Source organism: Centroberyx gerrardi, chromosome 14 (assembly GCF_048128805.1).
Source record: "Centroberyx gerrardi isolate f3 chromosome 14, fCenGer3.hap1.cur.20231027, whole genome shotgun sequence".
NCBI lineage: Eukaryota > Metazoa > Chordata > Actinopteri > Beryciformes > Berycidae > Centroberyx > Centroberyx gerrardi.
The window spans coordinates 2,421,325-2,431,324 of NC_136010.1; the positions used below are offsets into that span (position 1 = coordinate 2,421,325).

Sequence of the window (10,000 nt, forward strand, 5' to 3'; positions counted from 1 at the left end):
TGGTAAGAGCATCATGAGTTTGATTTCTATAATCAGTTTCAACTTCAATAAATTCAATCATTCCATCCAAATTCAGAAAACAGAATTTAAATTCAGTCGTCCGCTGGAACAAATCTCATCACTTTCAATCTAAGTCATTTACACAAACACAAGATCTCAAGTCAAGACTTTAGAAACCTTTTCAAGTCATCAAAGTACAAGTCAGAGTCAAGTCCCAAGTCACCAGAACCCAAGTCAAGTCAAGTCTCAAGTCTTCTCTTCATGCATCAAGTCAAGTCTACATGGGACTTGGGACTTGAGCAAAATTGACTTGGTCGCACCTCTGATAAAACCCTCATAGACCTGAGTGTTCAGAGCGTTACCTTGCGCTCCAGCGGCGGGTGCCCCTCCACCATGTCGTACCAGACCAGCAGCTTGTGCCAGGCTTCGGCCGGCACCAGCACAAAGTCCTCGTTCTCCACCAGGCGGTCCTTCAGGTGGAACGAGTCCAGATCTGACCAGGAGGAGGAGACATTCACCCGATCAGCTCTACTGTCACCATGACAGTTTGACAGAAATGGGCTTTTTAAGGCCGGTACCGATATCGTTATTTTTTAAAGGGACGGTCCATCCAATTAAAAATGTTTTCCTTGTTTTCTTCTTCAGTGTCACTCTTGAGTTCTGTGTTCATCATCCACCAAGATCTGAGCTTCCTAACACTCAATAACTGGAATAAAATGGAGCTTTTGGCTGCTGGAGAGAGAGAGAGAGAGAGAGAGAGAGAGAGAGAGAGAGAGAGAGAGAGAGAGACACAGAGAGAGAGAGAGAGAGAGAGAGAGAGAGAGAGAGAGAGAGAGAGAGGGAGAGAGAGAGTATAAAAGTAGATTTGTGGGTTTAAGAGGAAGAAGGAAGAATTGAAGAGAAAAGGAGAAAGAGAGAGAGAGAGAGTATAAAAGTAGATTTGTGGGTTTAAGAGGAAGAAGGAAGAATTGAAGAGAAAAGGAGAAAGAGACAGGAAAATAAGAGGGAAGAGAGATGGAGAGATAAGAGAGAAATGTAGAGAAGAAAGAGAAGATGGGGAGAGATGAAGAGAGGGAAAGAGAGATGAAGAGAGTCGTCTGCTTAGCTCCAAACTTGATGAATTCAAACCTTTTACACAAACCTCGCGCTGCTCGCTCAGTCTAGTTGGAACTAAAACATTCTTTAGTTTCACTTTTTTTTTTTTTCAATTAATTGCAGCCTCTGCAATTTGGAAATTGCAGAAATTCATATTGCGATTTCATTTTTTTTTCCCCAATTAATTGTTCAGCTCTTTCTGCAAGCTGCAGTAGAACCACAACAGCGACCAAAACCAGGGAGAGATGTGGAAGGCAGACAGACAGACAGACAGACAGACAGACAGACAGACAGACAGACAGACAGACAGGCAGGCAGACAGACAGACAGACAGACAGACAGGCAGACAGGCAGACAAACAGGCAGGCAGGCAGACAGACAGACAGACAGACAGACAGACAGACAGACAGACAGACAGACAGGCAGACAGGCACACAGACATCTCTTCAAAAGGAACAATCAGTACTATCTTACTGGCTCATGGCTCTAAATGACCATAATATATCAGTGGAGGTTTGTCAGTGTTGTTAATCAGTGTCAGTCTGTTTCCTCAGTGTCTGCTCAGACTTCAGGCTTTCTGAACCAGCAGTCCGGTCTGAACTCTCTGTTCTGGTGGAAGTGATCCGCATCACATCACCCTCCACCTGCATTCAGAGCGTCTTTCAGCTTCATTCGTTCAACCATGGAAGAACAAACTGCAACGACGCCTAAAGCCTGACAAAGCCCTCAACAAAACCAAGTGAACCCTGCTGCAGTATTGAGGAGGAGGAGGAGGAGGAGGAGGAGCTTAAACTCTGAAAGACTTCAGGACCGATGCAGAGTCAGCCTGAAATTAGCTGGACAGGTCAGTAAGCTGTGATGCAGCGAACGTCTGCCACACAGGTCCTGTCACTTCCATCATGAAGGTGCGTCTTGGCAGAAATACATTTGATTTAAAAAAAAAAACTTTTCAGCAGCGCCGCCGCTACTGAATGACTATAGAAACACTATAGAAAATATTTTTAGCATGGCGGGACACACGTTTACTGTTGCAGGGCAGGAATTATACCACGGCCAAACAGCCAGTGCCCCGGAGTGTGGCCGTAACGCCCCTTCTAAAATGAACTATCCACACGGCCAGTTTGGCATGCCCCGTTTTGAACTGACCGTTGTGCCCTTAAAAGAAAGTTGTGGATTTCCTCATTTAAAACTACATGCAACGCAGCAAATAAACAAACTCACGTTTCCCAGAGTCTCCGTCATCACGCTGGACATCAACAGTAGCGCGAGATTTCTCCCACTCCCGCAAATATATGTGTAACGTTAACGTAAACATTAACAGCTAATTATTAATTAAACTGAGAGGGAGAGAGAGAGAAGCCATCGCTAACTGCTAAGCTAAGTAACTAGCAGATCTGAAAAGCGTGTAAACAACTGTGGGATTAGCGAGAAAGTCGCTAAAAGAAGGAGAGAGCTGTGAGTGCTTGAGCAGAACTAGTGTAAGTTTAAATGTACAGCGGGTAATTAGCCGCTGTAATGAAGAATATAGCAAAATTAACCGGGTTGAGAGCAGCAAAAACGCTATCAGTAGCAGTAGCCTGCATGAGGCGTTTAGGGGACATCGGTAAATTGTAGCGTCTACCGATAGTCTGCATGTTGTGAGGCGTTTAGGGGACATCTGTAATTTGTAGCTACAGAAAACAACCTGGGTTACACTTACGTTATCGTGTGTTACTGGACATGTAACTAACTTTGCAGTCTGAGCCATCTTACATATGTGCTGTATCACACTGCAGCACTTCATTTTTCTACTAGGATATTTATTTTGTTGAGGAAAAAGGACTGAAAAAAGGATTTTAATAACCATTGGTTTTGGCCTTGGTGCCCTACATTTTGGCCGCGATGCCCCAATAAATTTGTATTTATCAAAGGCCAAAGTGGCCTTGCCCTAAAAATGACTTAATTCCAGGCCTGCTGTTGTTGTTGTACTTCCTGTGGCTGCTGTTAGATGTTACTAAAGAGTCTATATTACTGATTGCTCCTTTAAATCTATCCTCAGTACAAATGACAACAAATTCTCTCTCTATGTCTCTCTCTTTTTATGTCTCTCTGTATGTCTCTCGCTCTCCATCTCTCTCTCTTTTTGTCTCCCCCCCCCTTCATATTTAAGTGGATTTGTTAAGTTGAAGTAATCAGATTACAAACTGTAGAGAGAGACTGACCCTCGAACAGCTCTGTGTTGTCGATCTGTCCGGGGAAAGACGAAGAGTTCTGGTCTCCCGTCTCCACAAACTCCTTCCACTGTTCATACCAGCGACGCTCCACCACGTACCTGCAGGACACACACACACACACACACACACACACTATTACCACCAGCAGTTTACACACTACATTTCTCTGTGCAGTGGCTATTCCAAGCGAAATTAAATGTGACAGTATCGATATGTCAATATTACAATCATCAATTGTGGAAAGTGAAATCGTTAATATACAGTTATAAAACAACAACATTCATTCAGCATTAGCGGGTCATGACAGTAACCCAAGGGGATTAATAAAGTGACACCTTATCTTATCTTATTATCTTAAGACCTCCACTGCTGACTGACAGAATGTGAAATTAAATTCGTTAACGTCTGGTTCAAGGCACCGGCCCAGTGCTTAGAAACTGTGATGAGACGATGTATAGAAATTCAACATATCAGTGTTTAGAAACTGTACTTTTGTCATATTAAACTACCGTATTTCCTCTAATATTGGCCCGGGCCTTTATTTACCTCAACTGCAGAGGGTACCAGGCCTTTATTAGAAGCAGGCTTATATTAGAGACAGGCCTTTATTTCTAATTCCCTCTGTTTGATAAGTATATTTGCTCATATTTTAGCACGAAGCCTCCTTGTTTTCTGATCTGCTTCTGTTGGGGTTCGTTAGGTAGACGTTTTTTTGTTACTGCAATGCATTACGATAATTACGGTAATCGACGACGGCACGCTCCAGAGACTTCTGCCGGCCGAGCCGTCTTGTGGCACTTGTACGTTACTACAAACTACAGTTACAAACTACAGTTACATTATATAACAGGCACCAGGAGTTTACCGGTATCCACTGTTGTTTTTTCCTTTGTTTTTTTTCCCGGCCTGTATTTGAGGCCGGCCGTTATTTGTTCATGTCGACCACGGCCCCGGCCATTATCGGAGACCCGGCTTTTAATTGACTACCGGCCACTATTAGAGGAAATACGGTATCCAAATATCAGTTTTAGAGCTGAAACCTGCACTAGAACCTGAACTGGGACAAACACGGGAACAGATGTGGAAACAAAACTAAAGTCACTCTGATCCACCAGAACACAGAAGGCAGGAAACAGCAGCTGTTTAGAATATAATAACAGGCCTCCTGATGATGGCTGGCTACCTGTGGCCTTGTGGCGGATATTCAATAATATCGAATGTTGCAATATTTCATGAATATCTATATAATTCATGAAATATATTTGTGAACAAGGAGTTTTAAAGCTGCAGGTAATCTTTGGTCCATGAATCAAAACCTTTCATCAGACTCAAACTCAGTAAATCCTGCACACTCACATCTAGTTTTTTTTTTACAAAATCGCTTTTCTTTAAACAAATTTAAAGCTCTAAAAAAACTAATGACAACAAAAACTTAGGATATAAATTTAAATCGCAATTTAAATTTTCCATCAAATAATCGCAATTCGATTTTTAGTCAGCATCTTTCATCTCTATCTGTTAGTTTTTGCCACAGTAGGTTTTCTTCAGTCAGACTCTGCCCCACTTCTATATTGGATCCAGGCGGTTCTGCAGGCTGGAGCTCATTATTCTTTTATCACTTTTACAGACAAACACTTCCCTTCGACCCTCAGACACAGACAGCACCTTCAAAAAAATAAACCCAACAGTTCTTTCACCAGCCTATCCCTCTCTCTCTCTCTCTCTCTCTGTCTGTCTATCTTTCTCTCTATCTGTCTATCTGTCTGTCTCAGGTTTCCTGTACAGGCGGATCCAGCTCAGCCAACGGTCGGGCCGCTCTGACGCGTCACTCTGAGGCGGAGAAATCAGACAGAAAATGCACCGACGCTGCTGGTCAAAATGAAACCAGGAGCTAAACCTGCTGTTTATCAGGCTGCGTACTTGTACAGTAAATGCATCGGCAGGTTTCAGGCTGCTGATGCTGGGCTGTGATTGGCCGCAGATCTCAGAAAGACAAATGACGGTATCGTCGGTGTGCAGAGAATAAAACTGGGTGAAGCTTAAGCAATGTTTGATACCGGTGACTAGCTGGGCGACTAGGCTGGGTATCGTTTAAAAAATTACAATACCAGTACCAATACCAGTACCCTTAAAGTGATACCGATACCAATAGAGTACTTCATTCGATACCTTTTTTTTAACGTTTTGGTGGCATCTCGGCACGCTGAACTGCCAACTCCTCCTACTATGGGTTGTAGCTGCTGCGGTAGCGGGCCAATCACACGTCGCATTAAATCGAAGAACGCTTGCGGTGATTGGCTGCGAGCAAAACCATACAAATAGTCATTTTTTTCTAGATCTGTGTACAAAAAGTGTTGAATGCAGGTATCGTCTGACTGGAGAAGTTTCGATACTACTTGGTACTGGGTTATTTCGGCCGATACCTTAAAAGGTATCGAGTACCGATACCCGGCCCTATGGGCGACACACCGAAAATTTACTGGCATCACATGTTCTCCGTGTCTGTCCAGTGTTTCCCCTAGGATGGAGGTGTAGCAGCGGAGGTGAAGGTGAAACGTTTTTTTTTTTTTTTTACAGTACAGTACATTTGTGCACAGTAATGAGCAGGGGAGATGTCTGTCTGGCTTACATGTGAGGTGTCTCAAGATTTAGGAAAATACACTTTTATTGAACATAAAAAAAGTATAATGTTTAAAACAATTATTGACATTTATTGAACAAAAAATGTACTATATCAACAACCACCCATATACAGTAAAATCACATAACACAAATACTACAACAATCCAAATAATAGAGAGCCTAAGCCCCTCCCCTTCCGGTGGACCACCATGGGACCTTATTTCAGAAAAAATATGTACGGTAGTCAACGGCGAGAGACAAATAATTGTTTGATCCCGTTTGAATTGTGCCATGAATTACACATATGATGTTTTGTCAATTTAAAAGATAATTTTGCAAGTCAAGAAAGTCGCAGTTTGTCGTAAAACTGTTGAAGTTATAGATTGTGAAAATACGTAATTAGAAAGACTACACACCCAAAAGTGGCGTAAGTGACGTCATAACTTTCTCTCTCCACAAGCTACCCAGAGCCTGAAGCTCAGTCCCTCTCAGAGAGCAGGAGGATTATACACAACCTGGAAGGTAGACAGGAAGAACGGATTTAAACTGGTTTAGGATAGTTTTAGTACAGTGGGGGCTAACGTTAACGATGCCTGTGTGTTTCCTGTGTTTCCTTCCATGTTGGTGTCGGTGACGTATATCGTGCGAGACGAGAGATGTAGTTCACTGAGCGGTTTCACACAAAACTAAATGTTACTTTACTGTTTTACGACAAACTGCCACTTTCTTGACTTGCAAAATTATCTTTTAAATTGACAAAACATCATATGTGTAATTCATGGCACAATTCAAATGGGATCAAACAATTATTTGTCTCTCGCCGTTGACTACCGTACATTTTTTTTCCGAAAAATAAGGTCCCATGGGGGACAGCGGAAGGGGAGGGACTTAGGCTCTCTATATGTAACGTTAATATCTCTGTGAGGGAATCTGTCAGTTGTCTTTGAGATTGACAGCTTTGGCGCGTCACGGCGGCCCTCGCGCAGAGTAAGGCCCGCCTCCAGGAAGAAGAAAACAATCGGTGCATGTGGAATACCTGCTATGTTTGTGTCAAGATGGATCTTCCAAATGTTGTTTATTTCACAGATATGTGTTATCCTTCCTATCAAATGACTGCTGTAACGTTACTGTGCGATACTCATGTGAAGTTGCGGGACTGTTTTCCCTTCGGCGAATGATAATCCTGAATCCTGATCAGCATTGCTTGCTTCATTATTGACATCTACCCGGTGTTTGTTGTTATAATCGTTGTGCTGACATTATCAGGTAAGCGCAAAGTTTCTCATTTATATGCTTTACTCACAGGTGTGTGAATTGACCTGGATATGAAGCGTCCGTAGCGCAAAATAATATAACGTTAGTTTCTAAAGAGATATGACGGAGCCCTCTCTTCTCCTTTCCTCTCCTCACCTTCTCTCCTTTCCTCTCCTCCTCTCCTTTCCTCACCTCCTCTCCTTTCCTCTCCTCCTCTCCTTTCCTCTCCTCACCTCCTCTCCTTTCCTCTCCTCCTCTCCTTTCCTCTCCTCACTTCCTCTCCTTTCCTCTCCTCCTCTCCTTTCCTCTCCTCTCCTTTCCTCTCCTCCTCTCCTTTCCTCTCCTCACCTCCTCTCCTTTCCTCTCCTCCTCTCCTTTCCTCACCTCCTCTCCTTTCCTCTCCTCTCCACCTCTCTCCTCTCCTCTCCTCCCTCGTAAAAAAAAAACGAATTCAGCAGCGGCGGTCATATATCAGCAGCAGCATAACGCCTCTGCTAGGTGCATATAGGGGAAACACTGCTGTCTGTTCAGTAAATATATTTGTCAAGGAGCCAACTTTGCATAAACAGTTTCATTTGTGTTGCTTCAGTTGAGCTGAGAGTCGCTTCACAGCAGCAGAGCGGGTGGAGAATCAGCTGTCAAGCCACACAGAGAAGGTCAGAATAACACAGGAAGGAAGGTGGGTTTACCTTCAAAATAAAAGCAAACCTTTTTATATTTATGACGCTAATGGTGAATGTAGCATTTCTGCACCGAGGTTAGAAAAATAAACTATCGTTGAATTTATCGTTATCGAGGTAAACAGAGTGATATGAATCTCAGGCTGTATTGCCCAGCAGAAACCAAACAGCAGGATGAGCCGTGACACACTGGGCAGAGTCCAGACACTTATCAGCAGAGCCGAGTACCAACAGAATACTTGTAAAGGTGAAACATACTCTAAATACAATAAAAACTAAACTGTATTCTACTACATTGCCTAAACAAATAATGTATCCTGATTACTGGCATTTATGGAAAAATAAAGGATTACTTCTGGGATTAATTTGAACATGGAGGTAACTTGATGTGTCCCTACCACTTTTCTGATGAACTTTTCACAGTGTGTGCAGCTGTGGCTAACACTAGCTGGACAAACAAGGGCAGCAGGAGTTAATTCAGTCAGTCCAGTTCATAGTTTCAGATGCTGTCTGTCTGTGTGGCTTTCACTTTAAAGTGAAACTCAGAAGGCCAGGCAGAGTCAGCTGTTCTACATCCTTATAAAATATGGCACAGGAGGAAATTTGGCTTTGTATGGAGTCTTGAAATAAGTTTCCTCATCCGTACAGCTTTTATACCTCAGGTGTGGCCTGAAAGTAACTGAAAGTAATCAGAATAGGTTACTCAGTGTGGGTAATCCCGATTAAATGACTGATGACACATTTGATGAGGTAACTTGTTATGTAGCCTAATGGAATATTTTTTTAACATTTCTAAAGTAACCCACCTACCCATTCCTGCTAATCAGGGTAGTTTCCATGGACTTGTATTGGACTGTGAGGCTGCAGGAAACTCGCCTTGTCTAAATAGTGCAGAAACTATTTGATTAATTGATTAATCGATCATCAGAAAATCAATCATTCATTCATCATTTTAGTCATTTATCAAGTAAAGATACCAAACATTTGCTGGTTACAGCTTCACAAATGTTAAGATTTGCTGTATTTCATATCATTATAAAATTAATACTTTGGGCTTTTTGGCTGCTGGTCAGCCTGAGGAAGAAATCTGAAGAATCACTTTGGCCTCTGGAAACTCTGGATAGGCATTTGTAATTATTTTAGACATTTTATACACTAAATGATTAATTGATTAATCAAAAAAAATCATTGATAGGTAATGAAAACAATCATTAGTTGCAGCACTACTACTAAACAGCCAGTATCTTCCTCTGTAACTACAGTAACACTGCAACACCTTTTATAATCTGGACGGTACGGTTCATTTCGTCAGTTACATAAACGTCACTATAATCTGGTTGACTGGCTGTTAACCCCACGTTACTTCATCTGGTTTCTGTCAGCAAAACGTGGTGTTAATGTTAAGTAAAGTGTCTGTATCAGTCTATATTCATGTCAGGTTTCAGCGAAAAGCTTTAAGTGACGTTAACATCATCCAACGACAGTAACGTTAGCGTTAAATTAGCCTAACCTAACTAGCCTGTATGCTGCGTTCATGCGCTGGCTGAAATACCGGAAATATGACCGAGGCACATTCGCCCGACCCAACAAAGTGGGTCGGGCTGTAGTCCTATTCTAAATGAATTAGTTTCATACTATTTTCATATTATTTTGTATGCACTATGTGTTGGCAAGGATAAAGGATCTCTGCCATTTCACCTCAAATTACTGCTCATACCTGTCATGTAAAACTTGACAATCTACACCTCTGCTGTTGTGCTTACACTGGTCAGTCAAACAGTCTTTATTTATACTATCACCACCACACCAAATACACCACCTTGATAGAAACAAATGCTCCATGGTCTGTGATACTAGCCTATCACCCTACTTACCAAAGGCTTGGGGAGTAGGGTTACAGATGCTTTAGGTAATAATTCCACTTCCACCTCATTCATTACACGCCTGATGCACACTGTCTAAGATAAAACAACCAGCAAAAGACTACTGTTGTTACCGGGTCCACTTTGTCATTATTTCCAACCATACGCACTTGAACGCGCGCCTATTTACGACTATCTGTACTCCAACTCAGGAGCTTACGAGCAGACCTTGAAGGCAGCATTGCAGCTGGTTGACAGGCTAGCGTTAGCAGCG

General features: G+C 42.4%; 1 protein-coding gene and 1 long non-coding RNA gene across 2 annotated transcripts in view; both read right to left on the reverse strand.

Moving 5' to 3' along the window:
* Window positions 1-10,000, reverse strand: part of LOC144542311 (uncharacterized) — a 263,184-nt gene that overhangs the window by 28,991 nt on the left and 224,193 nt on the right. The gene's annotated exons all lie outside the window — the stretch shown is intronic.
* usp11 (ubiquitin specific peptidase 11) overlaps window positions 1-10,000 on the reverse strand; it is a 26,269-nt gene that overhangs the window by 15,836 nt on the left and 433 nt on the right. Inside the window, exons 2-3 of the mRNA XM_078288174.1 lie at window positions 3,297-3,406; window positions 363-493 (exon numbers count right to left, since the gene is read on the reverse strand). Coding sequence (XP_078144300.1) covers window positions 363-493; window positions 3,297-3,406 — 241 coding nt within the window. The remainder of the gene's footprint in view (window positions 1-362; window positions 494-3,296; window positions 3,407-10,000) is intronic.